Source organism: Falco cherrug, chromosome 9 (assembly GCF_023634085.1).
Source record: "Falco cherrug isolate bFalChe1 chromosome 9, bFalChe1.pri, whole genome shotgun sequence".
NCBI classification, from domain to species: Eukaryota; Metazoa; Chordata; class Aves; order Falconiformes; family Falconidae; genus Falco; species Falco cherrug.
The window spans coordinates 52,027,269-52,051,658 of NC_073705.1; the positions used below are offsets into that span (position 1 = coordinate 52,027,269).

The following is a 24,390-nucleotide window of genomic DNA, read 5'->3' on the forward strand; positions in this document are numbered from 1 at the left end:
GCATCATTTGCCGATTCTTTGGTTTGGCAAAACCCTCGAATTGTTAACAGCCTTTTGGGTGTTCCAGGGTTGCAGAGATACTCACGGACGCAGCTTGGGGTGGGTGAACACTGGAAGAGGGCAAGGAGTCATAAGCTTGCTGCAAGCAATGACACTCACTTTGCAATAAGGTGAGGTTCTTCTCTGCACCCCTCAGCAGAACCAGTTTGCTGCGCAGAGCAGAATGGGCTGTGCTCGCTGCAGTGCCAAGCAATATGCCCAGTGCCTTCACCTGCTTCTGATGCAGGAGGGCACTGTGCAGGCCTGGCGTTCCCAGAGCTTCTGCTGCTGCTGCTGCTGCAGATTAAATTGGCTTCTTCTGGAGCTTACACAGCAGAAGCAATCCTTATTCCAGCCTGTCTATGCAAATCAACAGACAAGACTCAGTGCTTTCATAGCTGTACTCATGCAAATGCTCATTCTTCCTCTGTGGTGCCTGAACCTTCCTTGCCGGCTGACCTGCTTTTCACTATATGAGTAGCACATAAAGCCAGATGTAAAGGGCAAGGAGGCTGTGGCACTGCACTGCTTTGGAGTCAAGTGTTTCTTAACAGTTTTGGCACCGCAAGGAACTTCACCGGGAGGGCCCTTTCCCAGCTATAGCACTATATTGTAGGCGCTCTCCTGTCGCTGCCAAGGGTTTTGCAAGAATAGAGGTCTGCTGCATTGACTCACATTACTTATAGATCTAAATAATATTCTTATATGGGAAGTACGTTGCAGCAGTTGGCATCAGCAAAGCTACTTGAAAAATGTTCTTTATGTCCTATGCACAGATCAGACAAGATCTTTCAATTGGTCCAGACATACTTCTGGATTTGCTTCATGCCTTGTTCTTGCCATCAAAAATTGGCAAGTTCAATAAGTCTGAAAAGAATATTCACTTCTTAGTAAATACCGACTTGGTCTTTTTTGTCTGTATAACAAATACAGTATTAAATATTTTAACAGTCTTGGTGGATGAGATATGGAATGTAGAACTGCTTTTCAGATCAGTCAAGTGGGTTTTGAGCACTAAGGCTTTGTGTTGCTAACATCTGAAAACAAGAGTTTGGAGTTAAAAGGAAACATCAAAATAGTGATAATGCAGCTGGCTTTATTTCTTCTTTTTTTTTAAAACTTCAAAATTAACTCAGGTGTGCAGCATCTCAGGATCACAAACAAAGGGAAAAACTAGCTGAAGGTGATTTTCACATAAGTGAAATGTACAAAATTAATCAGGCTCTTTGTCTCTCTTGCCCTTCTTCCTTTGCATCTCAATTCTTTCTCTTTATTTCCTTCCCATCCTACTGCCATTCTTATCCTCAGTAGGTGCAACTGTTAGTACAGTTGTGCTTTTGGGGATGCAAGCAGTTCAGCCTGCAGTCCTTAACTAAATTACCTGTATGGGGAGTTCTGTGGGATTTTGTCTGTGTGAAATCTGTGATATTGAATTTTGGTATTTTTCTATTCGCGGAAGAGTAAAATCAAGATAACTCCACTGTTATCCAACAGACATCTCACATTGCTTTCGAAGACTTACTCCAATGGATACCTTTGACAGAATTGACTGCTGTTTTAGGCAGTGTCTAAGTCAGCATAAAGTATTTATAGAATGCTGATTTGATCATATCCCTTGTTGTACCCAAAGCACATGCCAATGGAAAACCAGGTATGTGATACCGTGCTGGTTATTTTTTTATTTTATTTACATATGCCTCTGCTATACAAGAGTATAGAAGTAAATAATCTCTGGTCCTGCCAAATTGCTGATACTTCTTGCAGTATTGAAAACATCCTGTAATACTTTTGAGAACCATAGTCACATATTCGTAAGGTAGATATTGACATGGATGGGATACATGAATTGCTGTCTTCACACATCCCTTCTATGTTTCTCAAGAAATTACATTTATTCAATCAAATACAGGCATTTGCTAAAGGAATCCAGCATGGACACTGTAATACTTCGTCCAATAACTGGACAGGCAGTTTAGCACCAATTTTTGTCTTCTTTTCTTACTAAGTTAAAAATTACTTTCAGATTACTTTTTTTTTTCCCTGATTAGCTTTCCCGAGATGTATTTTTCAACCTTGCTTCTTCCAAGTAAGCTGCCTATTTTCTCAAAATTGTTTTTGCATATCCTACAGATCCCCATATTTTGTCTATTCTGACTCTATCTTCTGGCTTCTTGCAAAATTGGGTACCATGAAGCTAGTTCCACTGTCCCTGCTTGTAATAGAATATGCAAAGCAGGATTAGCCCCAGCTTTGAACCCTGCTCTGAGAACAGCAATTACAGACACGGGCATGTTCTCCATGACTTGGATGTGGCTTCCTTCCAGTTCTTCTGCATCTTGGCATGCTTGCATTGCACTAGTGCTTCTCAACCAGGACTACTCTGGAGACATGTCTGAAGAGCCAGAACTCCATAGTACTTGCCTCCTCGTCCTTTGCTTTCTGTTTTTTCTCCTGCTGTCTTTTATGTTGATGTCCTTGAAGCCTCTCTTATCAATATTGGTCCAGGTATATGGAAACCCACATGTGCATTGCTATTAGCAGGTGGGGCTTACTTAGATATTGCTATTCCTCAACATTTGGGAACTCTGAGAATGTCAAAAATTGTTAGATGGATCTGTTTGGGCCTGTTCATCTACATTCAGCGTGACTGGTTAATGCTTATAGTAGAGTCTCTCTGGCCTAAAAGAAGCTCTGCATCTCAAATTGCAGGAAGTGTGGAAAAGTTAATTGCTCCAATCAAAGGCTTAATTGTTCTGGATTCTAAGGTCACTCTGAAATGCTGAGTGCCACCATTCTGTGCTGTTGACAAGAGCCAGCCCTAATATGTTAGTTAATCTTGTTCTCCTTGCTGAAATTTGCTTGGGATCTCCTCCCAGACTAAACATTTCCTGATGAACTCTTCTTTATTCACCCAGGCTTAGTTCTTCCTCTTCCTCTCCATGTTAGGTACCTGCCCCATTCATCCATGGTCCTTAGTAAAATAACTGGCTGTCTGAAAGCGCCCTAAGACTCTGCAAGGTTATTTCCAGTTTAATTTCATTAATTTACTTTTTTTTTTACTTCTTGGTACATTCCTTTCAAGACAGCTGTGTGAAAGAAGGCTACAGCTGCAGCCTACCCTTAAAGTCAGTAAATGCTGGGCCAAAATCTCTGCTCCAGTGGAGTGATATCAGCAAAGAATTTTTGCCCTGAGCCTCTAACAGATCAGCCAGGGAGAATGCTGCACAGATCCCTTCTCACCCAGAGCGTCCTACAAGCACTATACTCCCAGTTATCCTGCTTTGCTTAAATAAGGGGGATAACTAGATTTTTCAGCTGATAAAAAATTGAATTAGGAAAATAGGCTGTATGTAGACAAGCAGGATTTAAATGTTTCATTGGCCTGAACTACCTGGTGTTTTCCAGCCTCAGACCTGTAAAGCTTGGCCTCTCTGTAAATGATGCTCTGAAAAACAGAGAGCACTTGGTTCATGAAACTGAAACTCATCAAACTGCTTTTTTGATTCTTTTTCAGCCCCGTTTTCCGTAGCTCCTCTGGCTAGAAACACAAACAGTGTAATCAATAAGGCCTTTTTTTTTTTTTTTCTAAGGCACTCAAGAGCTTATGTAAAATCTTTGGAATTTGTTAGCATGATAACATTGTTATGCTCTCCTAGTTGATAGAAATATCAAAGCCAGCTAAGAATAACTCTGCAGCAGACACAAAAGTATGGATTTGTTTCCTGGAGTGAAAGCAAAAAACATGTATGCATTGCTCAGTTTCTAACAACTAAGGAAGAAATTGTGGCTGTCATGAAAATAAATGGACACTTAAAATTCCCATTCTTAACAATGTCATTAAATGAGTCAAAATACAGAGTTAGTTTTGCTGAATATTTAAAAGTCTCCAAGATTTTCTGTATCTTCTCTTTTTTCTTTTTCTGAATGCGATGGTACCTGAAACTTCTGTTGCACGCAGCATTCTTCAAATCTTGTTCTTATGGTAGAAACTTCAAATAAACTTGGTTTGCAAGAGAAGTTATCACTGGAATTTGTAAGGCTTTGAGTCTAGGAAGGGGTTTCCTAAAAATAAATCTTACTTGTTTGGAAATTTGCAAGATGGCAGTTTCCCATCACTGTGATCCTCCAAAATGTAATGGGACAACATTAAACTTCCCTTTTTGTCAAGGGAGAAAGTTAAACTAAAAGTCTGGGAATTTAAAGAGATGGCCATCCTAAAGCCTCACCAATAAAAATTGCTGGAAATTGCACAACCTGATTTTCAACCACCACAAACAATGGTTGTGGGCAATTTCTACATGGAAAGTAGTGGAAATACAAGGTTCAGGTGTTTGTTACAGAAGTGGCTTGGATATCTCAGCCAGGCTGCTCTGCAGCTAGTTGGGTCTGTGGTTTTGCAGAGTGTATGACTATGAACTTCTGATTAGGAAATACAAAAGAGAAACTCCTCTTTAATTGTAAACAAACAAGTATATTTACATTGTTTCCTTTGTTGCAAATGGCCTTAAAAATGGGTAATAAGTTTTCACAAAGAACAATTTAAAATCACTCCCCCACATTTTCTTAAAGTTTAGTCCCATGATGCAGCCGTATTGTTCAGAACAAACATAGGCATTGCTGTTTTGCCAGCTTTTTCGCAAGTTTATCACAAATATTGTAGTATTTGTATTTGCTTATAGACCTGTAATAACCTCAGTTTAAAGAGCTGGAGAAGCCTTTTTTTCACGCTTACAGGGAAAAACTTGACAATCTGATCTGAGTTTATCCTGTATTCTCAAAAACCAGAATTCAAATTTAAAAGAAAAACTGTGTGGGTGTTTTAGTTTGGGTTGTTTTTCTTTTTTTTTTTTTTTACATTTGTTTCATGTAACATTCTTTCTAAGCCAATTTCATGGGTTTTTCATAGTTTTTTTAATGGCTTACTCATTCCCTCCTCCCTGCCTCCCCCGCCGCCCAAGTGCTTTGGTTTGGCAAAAGTGACATGGTTTATGGGGAAAACCCTCTGAGTGAATTCACAGGAGCTGGGCATAGCGGGTCGGCATGGTTTCCATCAGGAGCTTTCACCAGGTGTCCACCCACTGTCTTAAAGCACCCCGACTATGGAGCACAGCCTGAATGACAAGGTCTCTGATGACATTTCTCAAGTCATAGTCCATCTGAAAACACAACCTAAAATGATGTCCTGGATTCTAGCACTTCTGGAGGTACTGAACTTAAGTACCTTTAATTTTCCTGTAATTCAATTTCCCATCTTCTTGAGTGTAGGGTTAAAATATGCACCACATACACCTGGAGAGAATATTCGTGCAGTCCTGCAGTTAGGAGCAGCGCGGGATGTGGAAGCTTGGGTGAAGCATGTATATATGTATATAAAAGCATATACACATATATATTTTTATATATATATGCTCTCTGCCTTCCAGCACCATGTGCCTATATCATGTCAGGTAACTATGTGTCACCACAAGAACTTTGTTGTACCTGTGTTGTGAACTACTTGGTATTGCCAAATGAAAAAGAAGATTGTTTCATTTAGGGTTTCCTCAACCCTTAAGATTGCAACCCGACTTCTCACATATAGCTTGGTAAATTTTATTTTCATGGGCACAGCCATATGTAAAAAAGGAAAAAGGGGGGATCTGGCAAAGATAAAATCCTTCGCTCGAATGCAAACTACTGTTGTTGTTTAAAAAAATTTAAAAGCATTAAAGAAGCCCTGCCACTCCCCCTGGTATAAGCCAGCCTGACGCCTTCTGCCCTTTCCTTGAGGCTGACTGTTCCCTGGGAGCTAGGGAAGGGCCCAGGCTCCAGCGGGGCCATGCTGCAGGCTGTCTCCTGCCGCCGAGTCCCTCTCATCAGCACGCTCAGCGCTCCCATCCAGCTCCGGCCCTCCGGAGAAGTCTCTTGCGACACTTACCGCTGCAGCGCTTTGATGTGCGGGCTCCTCGCCTCAGCCAGACGGCCTGTCACTGCCGGCTGCAGCCCGAGTCAGCCCTCTCCTCTAATTGTCTCCTCAGTCTTGCTGGGAGGTTGCTTATCTCTGGTTTTCCTGTTGCTTTTCAGCTTGTTTCCTCTCTCCTCCCCCCAGCCTTCTATTACCATCGTGCAAGCACACCTTCGCGCCGTGTTCCTGGGGTTAGTTCCTGCGTATCGCTTTTGCTATGTTTAAGTAGCAGAGGACACTGGGAGGAAAGTGGAAATGTTTTTGTGGCAAAGGTGGGTTGAGACTGGGTTTCGGTACAGCAAGAGGCTATATTCATAACAGGGAGAGGCATGTTATTTCAGAAAAATGACCATTTTATTCCAAAAATGCTTAATTTGGGTTTGCTAGCTGGAATGTAGGTAGTCTGTGTCTGTGGCTTTGCGCCAGACTGAAATGCTGCTTGCAAGAAAATCAAAATTTATTTTAATGAATCTTACTCTCTCCAGGGTTTCCCCCCTCCCCCCCCCCCTCAGGGCTGTTATACCTGCAGAAGCTATTTCTGAAATGGTTTCCAGATGGCAAAAGAGTTTGGTTCCCCTCAAAATAAGAAGGTGGCTGAAGGCTTGTACCTGTATCAGAAATCACAGGCACTTTTTCCGCGCCCGGTTTCCTGCTGCTTGGGAGGCAGGATATGTGAGACCTGCTCTCCCCAGAAACTTTAACTCTCAGCTTGATCCTAATTCTTGCCATCAGAGCGGATACTACTGGCTACTGGTGCTGTAGCTAAGTGAATTCTCCACGTACATGCCTGGTGTTTGCCCCTCAATAAGCCATACCTTGCAGCCCAGGTGATGTTGGTAGTCTACGTGTTTTACAGCATTTTCACCCATGACAGTATCTGACTTGGTCTACGGTGGTCATTTGGTATATTCTTCTATTTTCTGTACAGATACCTGAATTGTTAAAAGCAGCAATGAGCGCATCTAGGGGAAATCCCTGCCATCTGCTTTCAGACTAGATGTGAAAGTTCTCCTGTAACACAAAATTTACTTGGTCAAATATTTGTTCCTTCCTTTTGCTTACAGAAAATTGAACAAGGGCTAGAAGGAAAAACCGTTCAAGAGTAAAAAAGAATATTAAAAATTAGTATTAACAAATTGATTAATAGCTTTTTCCACCTGAGGCTCCGTTCTGAATTGATGCTTTGAGAGGTCCAACTGGTATCATTGCTGTACCCTAACATTACAAGGAGATGCACGGTTCTGCTGAGAGCTGGGCTGAGTTCTGAAGAGGAAATGCTAGTTTTGTCACCCAAGCAGGTGCAGCTGGTACCACAGTTGAATGTCCAGAGTTTGGGCAGAGAGCACACAGAGTCAGCTGGGAAACTGAGCTAAATGAAGTCCCTGTAGCCTTCATTTTACATTTTACAGTACAGCATTTTACCTAAAATATCTAAACTAGATATTTGGTAAGCAATGAACCTACCTGACTGTCTTGCTGCAGGATAGGTATTGTAGACATTTTGTCTATAGTTATTGTATGACATGTTATAAACACGATAATGATCTCCCTGGGTAGAGACTCAATTAATTCCTTGGGTGCTGGCAACTTGTATATGCAGTTTGGTGCATCTCAATGCAAAGGCTTAATTACCTGTAAAGCCATTCTTTTGTGTAGTAATAAACCTGCCGGAAGCCTAAGAGATTAATAAGGGCACACAACTAATTAAAACTGCTCCATTTTCTTATAGGTAGAGAAACCTACAAGAAAACCTGTGTGACATTAGGAGCTGGAACTTAACACAAGAATTAGACTAGGAATAAAAAGGGTTGCTTTGTGTTTACAGCTATAAAGTTTCTGTGAAAGTTGTGAGGAACTTTTCCTGCATCCTGAAACTTTAAAAAAGTTATCTCTAAGGTTGGGCTAAACACCATTCCCGCATCCCGAGTCTTTAAGAAGTTGCCAAACACCATCAACAAGGCGAGGCTCCGATGAAGTGGTTTTTGACATGTCAGGAGGTATCTGTGCGTGCTGTAAGCGCTGCACACGCTGTGATTTAATCCCTCCACATCCCCCACCGCGTGCTGTGCAGCGGATGGAAACTCCGAGCAGCCACCGGGCTGCCGTGACTCAAAAAGTCCTGGAAGACATTCCACCGCAAAACCAGGAGAAAAAACCCAACAACGACAAAAAATAAAAGCAACCCGAACCAAAAGCAAAGCAAACCCCACGTGGGATCCCCGGCTCCCCAGCCGGCAGCCGTGGGGCGGAGGCGCGGCCCCGGCCCCCGGAGCGGCAGGCGGGCGCGCCCCCGGGCTGCCCGCGCCACCCCGGCCCGCCGGGAGGGGACGCGGGGCGCGGCGGGCCCGGTGGCTGCGGCCTTTCCTCGGGGAGCCTCATGGGAGGAGCCTCCGCGGAGCAGCTCCGGGCTCCTGCTCATCGGCCTTTTGTGCGCTCCAGCTCGCCCCAGCTGCCGCGGCCGGGGCCGGGCTTGGCGGGCGGCAGAGCCGCTGCTCCCGCCCGGGATGGTGGAGGTGGAGGGGACTGGTGTGAAAGCGGCGGCCTGCGGCGGGCTGGCGGGCTGGCACCGAGGATGACTGAGAGCAGCAAAGCTGGTGATTATTTCCTGGCCTTGGTAAGTAGGCACTTGTGAGGGGAAAGTTAGCCGAGGAAATAACAAAAGCATTGTGCGGCTACGGGCTGTGTCAGAAGCTGAAAGGTAGCTGTTGTTTACCACCGCTCTTCTGCCTCTCAAAAGATTATCGCACTTTTTGTTTGTTTGTGTTTTTTTTTTTTTTTGCCTTTGAACAACTTTTGGAAAAGTAACACTTCGCCGAGCAAAATGCCCTGCTGCGCTCCCAGCTGCCTGCAGCTCTGGGCTCCGATCAGCAACCCGTGCCTCCGGGAGGGGGGCAGTGGCGCTGGCTCCTGCCCTGGCTTGTGGTCAGGTCCCGCCCGGCTTCGGGGGTGAGTGCGGAAGGCACCGAGAGACTTCAGGTTTCCTAGCTGGAATTTGGCAACTTTTAAATTCTGCGGCAGTGACATCAAGGACGTGACTGAGAGACCTTCAGAGAAGCTGGATGGTGGTGACGGTTATGGGCTTTTTATAATGATTGACAGTTATTACAGCAAATATGCTTATTCATCCTGTACAGGTGTGATTTATACTTCCAACACTTTTATGTGGCTTTCTGTTGTCCCTCTTTTAGCTTGTGAAGGAAGTAATACTGTAGCGCATGTTTTGGTCCCCTTAAGTCTTTTAATCTAAAATAATTGTATTTGTTTAATGAAATAGCTCCCCATAATTTTTAGGTTTTAATGTGACCACAGTAATGTAGAATACTCAGGCAAAAAAAAAAAAAATCCTGTTTCATGGTTATGTCTAATCACATTAATGATCAACACGTGTTACAAAAATTAAGGGACTTCTAAGCAAGAAGGGTTGGGTGAGAGAGGAAGTCCGAGCCCTCAGGTAATGAGTGACTAAACACCATCCCCTGCCAAGATAACTTCTTTATCTTGTCAGGATTTCCACAAGCACTGCCAGAAAAGTATTGCTTCTGCGAATTACTTACTCTCCGTTGTCCCGTGCCCAGATTGCCTGACAGCGATAGCACTCTCTTCCCGCTGGCCAGGTCACCAGGAGTTACCTGCACGGTTTGCCAGCTGCTGTGCAGGTACCTTTCTGGGGCTGCTTTTTGTAGGTGGGGTATTGCCTTCAGGAAGTCTTTTAGCAGATGCTTTTATTTCTCCAGAATGCAGTTTCTGCGTTTGTTTTCCTTTCTTACTCTGTTCATACGGCAGTTTGCAGTACGTGAGGGGTCTGTTGGTGCTGGAAGCACAGCCGTGTGCCGGGAGCCAGGCAGCCGCACGGACCCGCATGGACTGCTGGCAGCCCACAGCCTTTGAGAGATACAGCTGGCTCCTGTTGCTCAGCCGGGGTGCTGGCAGCTCCCTTCCCTGGGGACAGGTGTGACTCAGGTGCTGCCCAAGCTGCTGTGGGCTGGGCTGGCTCTCCCTGGGTGCTCTTAGTACCATTAGTCAGCATCCAGACCTGTCCTGCTCATTGCTTGAGCCTGGCTCAGAGGAGGAACATGTAGATCTCAGACACTGGAATTAATTCCCCCGGGAGCCAGTTCTGGTATCTTGGTGGTGGTGTCTTTTCCATAAGTGCAGAAATGCCGTGCAGAGCACATCAGACTCTTGTGTCCCCTGTATGACAATCATTTTATTTATTTAATTAACGCATGCCAGTTCATCTCTTGGATACCTTCATTGCTGTGTTTGTACAGCACCCGGCTCAGCAGGACTGAGCCTGGCTGAGGCGTGCAGAAGGTCCTGCAGTGTGAATACAAATGCTGATACGAGGCACTTAAGGCATAGTTTCTCCTTCAGAGTACAGAAGGAATTTGAGAGATTTTTCCAAAACCACATTTTTAAATGCATAACTAAGTCCTTGCTGGGCTTACAAAAGGCAGCATCTTTCCCAAAACTTGAACTTTTGACTGTGAACGTGTGTTTAGCTGGTAAAAGTAAGTCCCTGGTTGTATCTATGCATAGTGACCAGCAAAAGTAACCAGTGACCCCAGTCATTGTTACGTCTGAGCTTTGAAAGCTGTTGCTGGCCTATGGACTTGCCCTATGGGGACATCATTTAGTTATATGGATGTCCTCTTAGTTCATTGGGAAATAAAGCCAGGTTTCCCATTTCAGTCTTAGCATCTTGTATTTTTCCTAAAACTCTATTAATTTAAAAATTGATTTTAAATTACCTCACAAGAAGTAGGGGGGGACGGGGGGAGAAAGAGCGGTTTGTTTGCTTTTAATCCTGTGCTGGTATTTTATGCAGCACTTGGCTGAATTGCTTCCTGAGCAAGATTAGGTTTAGTTTCTGATGCCAGTAATGTTGATTCTAATCTGAGAAATAGCTTACCTCCTACTCTGCTAAATCATGTTGACAGGAGTCCCAACAATCATGAAAATATTTTTGAAGAAGTACCAAAAGTGCATAGAGTTGCTATAGCAGGTGATTGTTGTATTTTCTACACATGAAGTTTATGTTGATGAATGTGGCTGGTGTATGAGGTAAGCTACAAAATACAGTATGAGAAACTAAAAATTAGTATTGTGAAGGAATTACTTAATAAAATAGATGAAATTTTGTAAGGTGCAGTGTGTCTGAATGAATGAATTTGAACTGATGTAGATGCTGCTAGATCTCTTTCCCTTGCAAAGAACTGCAGTGTAAGTACTTACCAGAAATAGCAAATCCTGTCAGTGTTTTTCTGTGATTACTATTTTTTTCTTGCGTATGCGTGAATTGAGGCTCAAAAGTTTGACTCTTTGGCCCAAGTTATTACAAAGCCAAGCATGAAATCCAGAGGGTTTTGTCTGTATGCCTAGCTGTACACCATGAGCAACATCTCATATCTGGAAGAAAACAAAATAGCGGGTGATGAGAGTGCTGAGAGATCAGTCCTGCCTTGTGGTTGTTGGTGTCATTTTCCAGAGGTTTCTGGAGAAAGAGCAGGATGTATAAATCTTACTGTTATCTCATTAAAAGCAACCACATGTTTGGGACTAGGAGATAGCAGGGCTTGAAATGCTTATTTGTTTCCCTTGGAGTAAATTGGAGCTGTTGTTGACTGTTCAAAGGGAGCCACATCCAGCTCTCCTGACTGGAAAAACTGCTGTTGGGGGGTTGGTGCCGAGGAGCTGACCCTGGTTGCCTCTGTGTCCGTGCATGTAAAGCTGTGCTTTTTAACGTATTTTAAATACATTTCCTGCCTTGGTTTGAAAGCTTCTTACAGAGAGAGAGGTCAGACCTGCTGTGTTTAAACAGAAGAAATTACCTAGGTTTATGCAGTTATTTCTCATTCATTCATTGGTATTTAATGACGACTATGGGTCAAGCTTTGTCTGACACTTGCTGTTTGCATACCTGCCTTCTAACAGTGACTTGGAAAATCGCTTTTCAAGGATAAGTAGAGGCTGTAAAAGTGAAATGATGAAACTCAAAAGCCTAGGGACACTTGATGGGTAATGTCTTTCACTTGTGACACACTAATAACAGACTGAACCCCTTGCTCTTTGGGCTGAATTTAGTCTGCTCGTTGCAGCTGTTAGTAAGCAACTGCTTGTTAAACTGTGAGGTATTTTCCTTTGAAAAGTATTTCAGTCATGCTTGTCATAAGTAGAATTTGGAAGTCATTTTAAGTAGATCCTCTTCTAAGACTTGACCCAGAACTTGGGCAATGGAATGGAAGAAGGTTGTGGCCTTTTTACAGAGCTCAATTCTTGGAACAAATTGGCCTAAAGGGCTGCTGGCAGCCCAGGACTTAGAGCAGGGAACTGGTGGCAGGCACCTGTGAAGGAAGAAGGTGGCGATGCCCAGGAATGTCAGTGGTAGAACTAGTTTGAGCAGCTTTTGGATAGCTTCATTGTTTGTCCTGCACAGAGCGGGGTGGCTTGGCAAGGAGCAGCTTTGTCGTCACCTCCCCTAGCCCAAGTTTTAAGTTACATTGTTCTTCGTAGACTGTATGAAAATCAGTCTGGGAGTTCATCACACAGGAAATGTGAGTGGTAGTGGGCAAGTGCTTCACTTCTCACCAGACTGGAGCACACTAGTACAACAGCTTCAGCTGGGGTTTTGGTTTTCACTGTACTTTCTACACGTTCACAGGAAATGTAGCTTTGTCAGTAGCCAGTACAAGACCCACCCACCTGTGTTTTACTCCTTGTGTATATGAGCAAAAAATTGCAATGTCCTGTTGCCAAGATCTGCTTTCTAAACACTTGTTTTAAGGCAAAGCAGAGGGGTCACCCCAGTTTGTGGTTTAAATATATGCAACTCTTAGCAATGAATGAAGGCTGGTCCTTTTACACTAAGAAGAAGGGCTTAAGAACTTGTAAACAGCTCAAAGGTTTCTACAGTAGACAGGGTCCTGAGGTGTGGTTAAACCAGAGGACATGCAGACAGTTAATTGCTTAGTATTGTAATTAGATAAAAGTAATACTGCTAAGCTTAAAAAATAATCAAATGTTCTAGGCTGTTCTGAGACCTGCACTCAGTGCAGTGGGTTGGTCCCCCTCTTGTTAGTGTTGGCATTAAGGAGAGCGGAATGCTACTTGGCCTGTCAGGGATGCCATGGACAAATAAACTGCACTGAGTGCAGAATGATGCTGTCATAACTCTGGAAATTAAGAGCAGAAACACTGGCTTACAAAGGATTACAGATCCTTTTATTATCTATAGTAAAAGAATTAGAAAACAAGCTTGACAGATCATTTTTCCTGTATGAATGTGTTACAGAATCCTTCAGATAGACTTACACTTCATGCATGTTATTCAGACGGTAGCCTTCACTCCTTACCAGAATAGCACTGATACTATTCTAGTGCAGTTTAATTAACTTCTTTTGTTCTTTGAAGCAAAATTAAACTACAATAGAGAATCATACTAGATCTCTGGATATGGAGTTAGGTAAGGAAGTAATCATTTAGAGTTAAGGTTGAATTCTGTGATTTAGGGCTTTTCATTTTTGAGCTGAAATCCCAAAGGCTGAGTGACAGTTTTAAGTTTATACTCCTCTGCTCAAAGCAATCTGTGTATTGTTCCATCCATCTATTTCAACCCCTGTGCAGGGTTGTGTTCACTTGGTAGTACAGGAAACAACATGGACAGAAGGGGGGTCAGGAAAGCAGCGTCTTAAAACTGAGCCACTTCAGTGAACCTGCAATGTGAAACTGGAACTCCAATTAAAGGTCACATTTTACACTTTATAAAAACCTGAGGATTTTGGGGAGTTTTAGGGAAAACAGACACTTCCAGGGCCCTGGTCTCTGGGTAACCACATGGGAAAGTCAGGCTGAAGTAGGCAACAAAAACAGTTTTCAGGGTGTTCCCATGGTTTGGTGTCTGTTAAAAACAAAAAACCCCTCACCCTTCTTCAGCAAGGCTCCTTTCCTTCTTGATTCAAGGGTGTGTTTCCAAACTGTTTTCTTTTACAGACATAGTGCTGGTGCTCAGCTGCACCCTGCTTTCCCCAGGTATGGGGCAAGGCTGGGTGTCTCCCTCTGTGTGCTCCCTGCAACGCCTGGGACACCTTTGTCTGACTCTGTACTCCTGCTGATGAGCCCTCACACAGCTTCGTTGGCAGGGGAAAGTTCAGAAAGGTTTCTGAACAAGGAATTCTTGCCATTTATCTTGTTCAAGCAGTAGCTAGTTTTCTCATTTGCTTTGTAAAATCAGAATGAAAATCGGTATAATTTGCCATTGGATTGTACTGTCTCATTGCTCCTGCAGTTGTAACACAGACAAAAATGCAGTAACTTCAGTCTGGTGGGAACAGTAGAGCTGTGTGCAAAAGCAATTTATATTAAAAATGCCGACTTTTGCTGCGTTCCCTAATGCACAAGTTAGCATACGCATGCTGAAGTCCGGGGGTTCGAACAGGCGAGTTCTGCAACAACTCAGACCTCTAAGGCTGCCTTTTTCCGTGTCTTTTCTCTCCGCAGCCCTCCTGGGCCAGGTGATGACATACAGTTGGCTTCTCCCCTTGACCCTTCTGAGCAACCCTTAGCTCTTCCTACGGCATATGGAAGTGTTGACCCCGTGGATGCTGCTGAGCTGACTGCAGCGAGGTATTGTACAGGGCCGTTGCAGCTGGGGCAGTGGGAAGCAGCTGCAGACCACTTACTGATGGGGGCGGGTGGCAGATCACAGAGGTCAGTGCTGGCTAAGAAATTGCTGTCACTCTTCTTGGATGGATATATTTCTGGTATGGGCAGTTGCTGATGGGTTTGCTGCGTCCGTAGTCAGTGGGGCATCTTTCAGTGGAAATCTTTACCAGAATTTAAATCTCCCTCTATGAAAACCTTCAAAGGAAGATGCTGTTTAACCTTTCCCTGAGATTGAATCACTTTGGCACATAGGCGGGTCATGCCATGTGACGGTGCAATGTATGCCCTATATTTTTTTAGGTGCTTTTACTTTTCTTGGAGTAGTACAAGGTAACTGATCCTTTGGGCATTTAATTTTGAGAAGTTCCTTAACAGTATAATGCTGATTATAAAGCATTCAGGTATCTCATTTCTGTTGGACACCAGGCTTTTTATCTGCTTTTAATTGCACTGAGAAGGGAAACTGTTGCTTTATATCTGCTGGTGGCAGTTGAGTCGTCAGGATCTTTGGCCACGTGAATTTGTCTTAACTGCCAGCAGTAGAGGAGGCCTTGTAGGGAGTGTTTACCCTTCAATGTGAATTCAGTGGAGTGTAAACATATACAATATATTTAAGCTAGTATTAAATTGGTTAGCTGAAGTAGCAACAATATGCTATCAAAGGTAGAAAGGAACTTGTGTGGTTTGCTCAATCCACCTTAAAAGCTGGGTGACTTTGCTGTTCAGCCGGTACTGGTCTTCCGTCAGTCCCCAGGCTGGTTAGTTGCTAATGCTGGCTGAGTGCATCTGTGAGAAACAAACTTTTTCCTACAGTCAGGGTAAGATGATCTAGAGGAGCTTACAGTAGGAAGCTAATGATGTGGAGTTCTTCCAGTTCTTGTAAGTTTTTACTCAAAGAGTTGTGTTTCATTGTTTTTAACAAATGTAATTGGGTTACTGGTGAGTGTTTGTGGATTCTGCTTTTTCTTGCTAATGGATTGTTGGCCATAGTAGCAAGGCAGTTAGAAGAGGATGAGCAGTAATTGAGGTGCAGCTATCAGCTATTTTCTGAATGTGGAGGAATGCAAAAAGACTAATGCCAGAAGTGCCAGGAAGATTTATATATGGTCTCTGGGCTACAGTCTAAAATAGACAGTTCAGTTGCCCTTGGGGTGATAGTTTGCTGTTTGTAGAGAAAAAGTCACACAAGCTGTTTATGATGAAATGTCACCTTAGGAAACATTTAAAAAGAGCAGTCAGAGTATTTTAATTTACTGTTTCTTGTAAAACTCATGAATTCACACTGTTCACATTCTTATCTGGATCTGGAATTTCAAGTTAATTATAACATACCTATTCTTTTGCTCTACTTCAGAACTTCTGTTTTTAGTATGTTTTTACTGTTAATTTCCAAAACTTAGTCTAGGGGTTCCTTGCTTCATCCCGGTTGCGTAGGCTGTGAGTGCTGGTGCTGAGCTGCAGTTAGCCCATACAGGGCGGCTGAGCCCAGGAGGGGTGAGGGCACACAGGCTGCAGCAACCACAGCATCTGGCTCTTATTTCCATATCCTGACCTTGAGGAAGGTGCAAGGATTTCTGCAAGGGTTCAGTGCTAAAAGTTGCAACCAGGGATGTTCAGCATGGAAGTAGGTAGTTTTTTAGTTTCTGAAACAGGACTGTGGTCAGCTAGAGTGAATCTGGCTGCAGATAGTTCTTCTACGTTTATTTGTTTTAATTTTTTTTGTTAATTTTTAAAAAAAGCTGCACAAGTTCACTCTTCATAGAATGGTTTGGGTTGGAAGGGACCTTAAAGACCATCTGGCTCCACCACCGTGCCCTGGGCAGGGCCCCCTCCCCCCAGCCCAGGCTGCTCCCAGCCCCATCCAGCCTGGCCTTGAGCACTGCCAGGGATGGGGCACCCACAGCTGCTCTGGGCAGCCTGGGCCAGCGCCTCACCATTCTCACAGTAAAGAATTCCTTCATAATACCTAATCTGAATCTACCCTCTTTCAGTTTAAAACCATTACCTATTGCTACAGCCCCTACTAAAAATTCTGTCACCATCTTTCTTCTAAGCCCCCTTTAAGTATTGAAAGGCTGCTATAGGGTCTCCCCGGAACCTTCTTTTCTCCAGGCTGAACAACCCCAGCTCTCTCAGCCTGTCTTCACAGGAGAGGGGCTCCAGCCCCCTGACCACCTCCGTGGTCTCCTCTGGGCTCGCCCCAACAGGTCCGTGTCCTTCTCATGCTGGGGGCCCCAGAGCTGGTCGCAGCGCTGCAGGGGGGTCTCACCAGAGTGGAGTAGAGGGGCAGAATCCCCTCCGCCACGCTGCTGGGGAGGCAGCCCAGGATTCAGTTGGCTTCCTGGGCTGCGAGCTTCTTGTCAGTATTGTTTGTTTTTCTTACTCCTTTGTTTTGCATCCTTGTTCTGCTTTAGACCTACAAGCCTACCGGTTCTCCTTGCACCTGTTTTTCCTGTCCAGGTTGTTGTTGCTTGTCAGTTTCTCTGTGAACCTTGCAAAGGTGTTCCATGTTGTCCTAGCAGGAGAAAAGCAGTATCTCCCGTGTGTGTGCCCACACACAGATGCAGCTGCTCGGCAGAAGAGGGGTTAATATCAACACAGGTGGACCCCTGCTTTAGACCCCCTGTCTGAGACAGGCATGGTGCAACTCTCTTCCAGCAGTAGCAAACACTGCTGACTTCTCTTTGATTTGGTCAGACCTAAACTGGTAACAACATAATGTTAGTAGCAAGTGAAAGTAGTATTCTTAAAATGCATTGGATTATGCTCACAGTGAGAATCAGTAGAAGGACTGGGCTTTTCTTATCGAAGGGAAGAGTTTTAGTGATGTTTCTTGTTTCAAGTCATTGCCTTATCCCTCATCTTTTCTTCACCTGTGACATGAAGCAGATTCTTGCCTTTGTAAGATGATCATACTAAAGCCACTGCTTTTTTGACATTTTATGTAGAAGTACTGCACCATTGCTTTTCAATGTGACTACAAAAAATGCTCTAATGCACACACACATGATGTCTCTGTCGATGCCTACTGGTTATACCTCAGAGCTATACTTTTGAAATGTTACCAGGGCTACTAGATGGCATGATGCTATCCCAGTCTGCCTGCAATAAAGTACAATTATAAAGTGGTTTTTCCCCAATATATTTAGTTATTTACTAATAAATTCCTTTTTTTCCCATGTATTTTCCCATCAGGGGTGTCACATAATGCAGATGCTGTGTACTTTGACAAGGAAAAATAATGGTTTGTATAAGGTAGGGGTCAGTTTGTGCTAAATGTTTTCCAGATGGCAGTGCATAATAAGAGTTCAGGTGGTCCCTCCATCTGTCCAGTCAAGAAATTGTATCTTTGTTTTGCATCTTGAGGATGACTGCCTCTCTCCTCTGCTGGTAATGTATTGATCAGGGACATGGTATCATGGCATCATCTGTTCAGTAAGTAGATTTTATTTACTGTATCTGCAGAGGAGTGCCCTGAAAAGAATTAGGTAAAAAGCTCACTGGCTGTCCTGCCAAGCATTTTTGTTTAGCAATGAAACTGAAAGGCCACGTTCACTCTGATTTGCCAGTACGCGTTGCACTAGGAGAAATTTTGGCTAGACATGTCTTTCTCTTTATGCTGCAGGTGCAGAGCTCTGCAACAGGACTTCTGTTTTATATGAGGAATGTTTAGGTTGGAAGGGCAGAGAAGGCAGGTAAATGCCCTGGCTGTACAGGAGCACAGCTTGGCCGGGCTCCATGGTTAGAGGTGCTAAAAATTTCTGAGCTATGTCTATCTGTTCCCTGCAACTTGCTGCCTCTCTCATGCACAAAAAACCAGCAAGTGCCCAGGAAAAAATGGCAGCTTGGAAAGCACTTCTTGTATGAGTTGTCTTTATGGTCAGGCCATAGGTAACAGGCAGGGGAGCCCAATCTGGTCCCCTCTACATGCTGAGGGAAGCTTCTGCTCTTGCATTTAATCTCCAGCTGAGGTTGCGGAGCTGCAGCACGGTGTTTAGTCCAGACCAGACAGAGCTGTCACAGCTCTGTTGTGACTACTAGGGAACGAAAGCTGTTCTAAGCCTGAGCTGGTGTTGGAAAACGTTGTTACCCTGCATCAGCCCCTCTCCCAGCTCCTGTTATACAGAGGGCACATAAAGCTGTCATAAGGGAATTTGTGATAGGTGACGCTGGATGCACTAAAAGCTGTGTTGCTTTATCTGCAGATGGCCCTTCCCTGGTCGCGTCGTTCACAGCCTGGGGACCTGTGATGCTCTCAGGGTGCTCCTCAGTGTTAGCAGCACAAGCAGGCAGGAATACTCAGGCTTATCTGTATGCGCAGATGGTCAGAAAGTGACTTCTGAGAATTACTTAAACAGACGTGGAGCTTGAAAAATGTTTGTTTTCTAATCAGCTCGACTCTACAGGGTAAAGACTGGCCAATGTATAGTATATAAAAATAATCATATATATTATTATTTATTATTACTATAGTAAATAATATATATATAAAATATACATGTGTAATATTGTGCACTGAGAAGACTTGGCCCTTTGGGTAGTATGCTTGCTACAACCATTAGAATATTACTAGTTGGAAAACTATTTTAACGGCAAATCTTGTTTTAGTAAGAGCTGTGGAGAGGCAGAGGTTTTAATATAGCCACCCCATGTCTGAGTTGATACCAGCAGTCGATAAAGGTACCTGAGTTGATGCAGACTCAGGCTGGAGAGTTTAGTGGACTCAGAGCCTGTGTTTTGGACAGGGTCGCTGTGCTGTGCTACCCTGCCTTCATTTGTGCAGCCTGTACTGTTTCTGAGCTGTTCTGCTTCTGCCTTGTCCCTTGTGAGCTTACTATGCCACCAGTGGGCAGCACCCATCTGCAGGTAAGGCCCATCTGGTAATGGACAGTAACCAGCAGCAATACTGTTGCATTTCTACCTGCAAACCATACTGAACAGTGCCAAAATTCTGATGTGGCATTATTAACCCCAGAGCTGGTGTGATTAGTTTTGCATCCTACTTTTCATGGCCTTGCTCAACACTCCTTGGTACTGTTGACCCCATGTCAGAGCAACAACAGTGGGGAAAAGGAGTGGAGGCAGCCAGGTGGGTACCTCCTGGTACTTGTGTTGGTGCTAGATGTCAGAGAAAGTAAGTGCCAACCCCATCTCTGTCGTGTTCCTTTACTTGCACAAGTAAGGCAGCTGACACTTGGCAGGAGTGGTCTTTGTGGAAATCCAGCATTTGAGGGTTGAGATGAGGCTCGGAAAGATGAAGGGAAATGATTTGTGGATTTTAACACACACGGATACTATAGCTTATAAAAGCGTAAACCCTGTGCTTTGTGAAGGCTGGGGAGCAGAGCTCTTCTGAAAACGCTTGTGTTTTGATAGCCAGTTTTGCTTTGCAGAACGTGTTAGGAATGACGTTAGTCAAACTGTGCCTCTGAAAATTTCATTTTATGTGGAAAGACTTAAAGGGGGAAGCCGAAGGGCTGCAGATGGGCAGTGGGGCCTGTGCAAAGGGTGTGGGTGAGAGGGGAGCAGGTGCTACTGTAAGCAATTAACTGGGACAGTTTGGTGTATGCATAACATAAGGTCCATAACTTTATGTGTGTTTGGTATTCTTGCTTGGCTGGGCCCTCTTGTGAACTGTTTGGGTTTTGCAATTCCTTGTTTACTCTCCAAACAGATGTTCATCATTGGCTTATTTTTAGTAGTTTACTTTTTGCTTTAAAACCTTACTTTCTCTAATCTTCGTGTGACCCTATATAGGCACATCGCCTTTGTGTATGTTTGATGCCATTACTATATTAGGACAAAGACTTTTTTAGCAAAGGAAAAAGTCCTTTGCATGAAAAAGGAAACGGCTTATTTATTTATTTATTTTAACTTGACGTGACTGAAAACTTAGGAAACCTATGCCAGTGTCAGTCCAGTTTGGACAAACCGGGGAAAGCGAAGGAAGGAAGGAGTGCATGAAGCAGAGGTAATTTTTCGGAAGAAATAACTGAGTAGTTATCCCATATGGCAAAAAGCAGCTTCATAGATATGAGCTGTCAAGATAAACCCCTTCCGGAAAGAGCTTTTGTGATCTTAGTAAGTTAGTGGATAAACACTTTGGAAAATAACTGTGCTGGTGCTTATAGGTACTGTAACTGAAGTTAGGGATGTGATTTATGTTTGTCCTTTGTTTGTGTACGTTTCTAAAGAAAGGAATAGTCTGTCCCTGAACCTTACTAACTTACTCAGTAACACAATTTAATCTGCCTTCTACAATTACAGTGTAATTACTGGGGGGGAGGGGAGAGGAAATTTTAAAAGGAATGGCTAAGATAGCTGTTTATTTTTAGTTCAGGAAACCTAAAAGAAGCTTCTCAGCAAAGGCCTGGTTCCAACATTTCGTTAAACGTTTGTGTCTGGATCTCTGGAAGCAGGAGCTGGCACAAGCATAGGCTTTTGTGTGTGGCTGCTACCCCATGACATCTGTGTCCCTCTGGTATGTCAAAGCTGCCCTGGAAAGGACAATGTGGTGTGACAGGACCCTGTGCTGCTCCTGCTTTTGAGACATGAAGTCATTGGTTATATAGCTCCTTTTCTGTCATTAGTTTAATGAGTGTGGCCGAAGCAGGGGGAGTAGTGTGGTTGCCAGTGTGCTTAAATGAGGGAGAACGCAAGTGAGCTTCTTCTGGAGTGATCTTTTGGATGCACGGGTGATTTACACTCTTAAACAGCATGAGAAGGCTCAGGAGAGAAGTGTTTTATTTGTGTTGCTGTCAAAAACTTTTTTTGCTAGTTTGAGTTTTGCCTAAGAAAACAGAAAGTTAATGGAGCTGCAATGGTGCATTCTGCCCTGATCTGCCTTGAGGAGAGAGGACGGCAAGACTGCCCTCCCCTGCGTGCCAGGCATCTGGGCAGATGGCTGCTTCCTCCTGGACTCTGGTTGGTGTCTGTGTGCAAGAACTCCTTTCCTGCAGGGACCAGGAGTGGGCATGCCTCCTCATAGGCCCCACAGTGCTTTCCCTTGCTCTGAAGAAACTCAGTCTTTCCAATCTGTGTTTACACGCTCTGGAAATCATTACGTGACTGTCAGGCTTCTGAGCTTCAGTCTTGTGGGGCTTTGCTGAGCCGAGGGACCTGTAGGAATTAACCAGTATAACAGTATTACAGCCCTGTAATCTTAACGTTCATGTCATGAGTTCAGGGATTATTGTGCTTTTAGCATTACAAGAGAGCTTTTAAAGTAAGAGAATTTTTTAGTCCCAGATTGCAGGTTTTTCTAAAAGGCAAGTCACTTAATTGAATGTTTGTGTTGTACACAGAGGAGAAAGGGCTGTTTGAGAACTGCAAAGTAGTCATTAGTGATTTGTTTTACTAATTTCACGTACAGTTACATTCCTGTGGCAGTTAATATTATGGTCTATAAGAGCTGTCAAAACTTTGCAGTGTTACTGGTTATATGGTCATCTGAGAAATCAAGTGAAATAAAGTTTGTAGGAAGAAGTAATTTGTGGGAGGTGGGAGAGAGGGAATGGGGGAGGGGATGATGTGCTCCTTGGAGCTCCTTAGTTCATATCCAGCCAAAGTTCATCATGAGGCTTCACTAAAGCTTCAATGAGCACTTCTGAAATTTGTCAGCTTATTTTTAATAATTGTTTTGCAGCACTTCCAAGCCTGATAGCTGTGAAGAAGTTGATAAACTCGTTTCTGAGGATGTATCTTTGGCTGCGGCCCCTGGTGATGGTGTAGAACTGCCTGTGCAAGAAACTGAAGGCTTCACAAGGGAAAAAAAGAGGTATTGTGCGATGTTATTTCATATGTTACAATAAATTTCCACGTCTGTACATCCTTTGCTTAAGAAAACATAACTGTTGTGAAAGAGGCTGAATAACTTTTAACAGGTGATTTGTTATGTGCACACTTTGTTGCTAGATTTTGAAACCAAATGGTAAACTATCAAGAAAGACCTGCTTACTCCAGTATGTTTACTCCAAAAGACCAGAAGAGGGAGCTTGGATTACACTGGTTATTACTATGACGATCTTCCGACTATTTTTATATTAATAATTTTAAAAGTTTTTTTCCAAATATTTTCCTTTCCTGAAGTTCAAGTTTGGTTTTGTTGTTGTTGTGTTGTTTTGGTTTGATTTGGGTTTTTTTGTGAAACTGTGCAAGACGAGATCGTATTCAAGAGGACTGTTCTACTCACCCCCCTTCAGAGGCTGCCTGCTTCTTCCCCACCCTGCACTACTGATTTGCATTGTAGTTGTCGGTACTGAAGGAAGAAGTTCAGCTTGGTTTTGCTCTTGCTGAAAAAATGTTGAATTATCTTGATTTCATAGTTAAGTGTTTCCTTCAGATTTGCATTGATTGGTGCCATAGTGTTTGGTAGATGGCTTAGCGCATTTTTGCTTGGAAAACCCCCAAACTGAGTCATCCCACCTCAAATATAGTTAAGGCAAGACATGTGCTTGGATAGTCATGTCAGAGCTTCAAGACGACGCCTGTCTTGTGGGTGATTAACCAGTATGCTGTTGTGGCTCGGCAATAAAGGCATGCCCTTATTGTGACATCTATTAATGGAAAAGGTCACAGCACAGCTGAGAATATTAAATGGGCACTCCCTGGAGAATAACATTCTCCACCCTACAAATACAGATTGGCAGCTTGTGACAAGTATGATACAAGACAGGAGTCACCACAGGAAATACAGTTATTCCACTAAAGGTGTCTTCAGAAATGTCAAAAGATGCTGCTGTCAGCAGCAGGATGCTCTGAATCGCGAATAAAAATGTACACAATAGACACGTTCTGCTGTGGAACAGTGAATGAATAGCTATCAGCAAATGCTATTCAAAAAAACATCCACAGTATAATACCTAGGAAACGTGTTGGTTAACTATTTGTTCTAAAGTTCTGATAATTTTGTCACAAAATGGCATCCTCACCTCTAGTGCATGTGCTTACTGCAACACAGTTAGGCCAAGTCTTCTGTTAATATTAGTTCCTCCAGAATACTGTAATGAATTCACACTTTTTAAGCTGGTGGGGAACAGAAGTGCTCAAAGGTCTGTTTTGTGCCAGTATGCAAGTTCTGTAGTCTGGAGAGAATTTTCTGAATGAAGGTGACCATGCTCATTCTCTAAAAATGGAGAGAAATGATCAGGTGAGATTGTAAGTTAGCAAATACTCTCCCCAAGATGTTGGCTCTTTCCAGGAAATCATCCAAAATTTTTTGAACCTTATGGATACCTTGGGCTGAATTTCACATTGTGTGAAATTTAGTACTTTAGTGTAGTCACAGATGACTATCATTTACAAATCCAAATGGAAACCGTCAAAACACAAGGTGGGTTTTTTTTCCTTTTCACTAGAATTCAGCGTCAAAGAGAGGAGAAATAATTTTAGAACTCTGCAGACAAGCAGAGCAGTTGTGCTCACATATTTAGACTGGCTTGTGCCTCTGAAGTTTCTGTTCGGTTTTGATAATGAGGTAGTGTGTTTAATAATGTAAATGTCTGTGCATAAGAATCTCTTGGATGGGGTAAACAATGGTGTAATTAGGTAATTTTAGTAGAACTGTTTAGTGCAGAATCAAAATCCAACCTAGGGTGTAATAACCAAAATGTATGCTGGCAAGCATCCTTGTTATGCCTTGAGAACAGCAGTCTTATCACCCACAGCCCTCTTTCTCTAAAGCTGAACTTGCGTGTTTGTGCTTTTTTTGACATGAACACAGACTTTAACAGATCTGAATGGAAATT

General features: G+C 43.4%; 1 protein-coding gene across 3 annotated transcripts in view; it reads left to right on the forward strand.

Moving 5' to 3' along the window:
• The window catches only part of TACC2 (transforming acidic coiled-coil containing protein 2), a 129,567-nt gene that overhangs the window by 32,511 nt on the left and 72,666 nt on the right, over positions 1-24,390 (forward strand). For 2 of the 3 annotated variants that reach the window (XM_027805479.2, XM_055720123.1), the window contains 2 exons: positions 14,480-14,605; positions 22,290-22,421. In XM_027805479.2, coding sequence (XP_027661280.2) covers positions 14,480-14,605; positions 22,290-22,421 — 258 coding nt within the window. Of the gene's footprint in view, positions 1-8,559; positions 8,598-14,479; positions 14,606-22,289; positions 22,422-24,390 lie in introns of those variants that run through there. The other variant, XM_055720125.1, reaches the window with a different exon arrangement.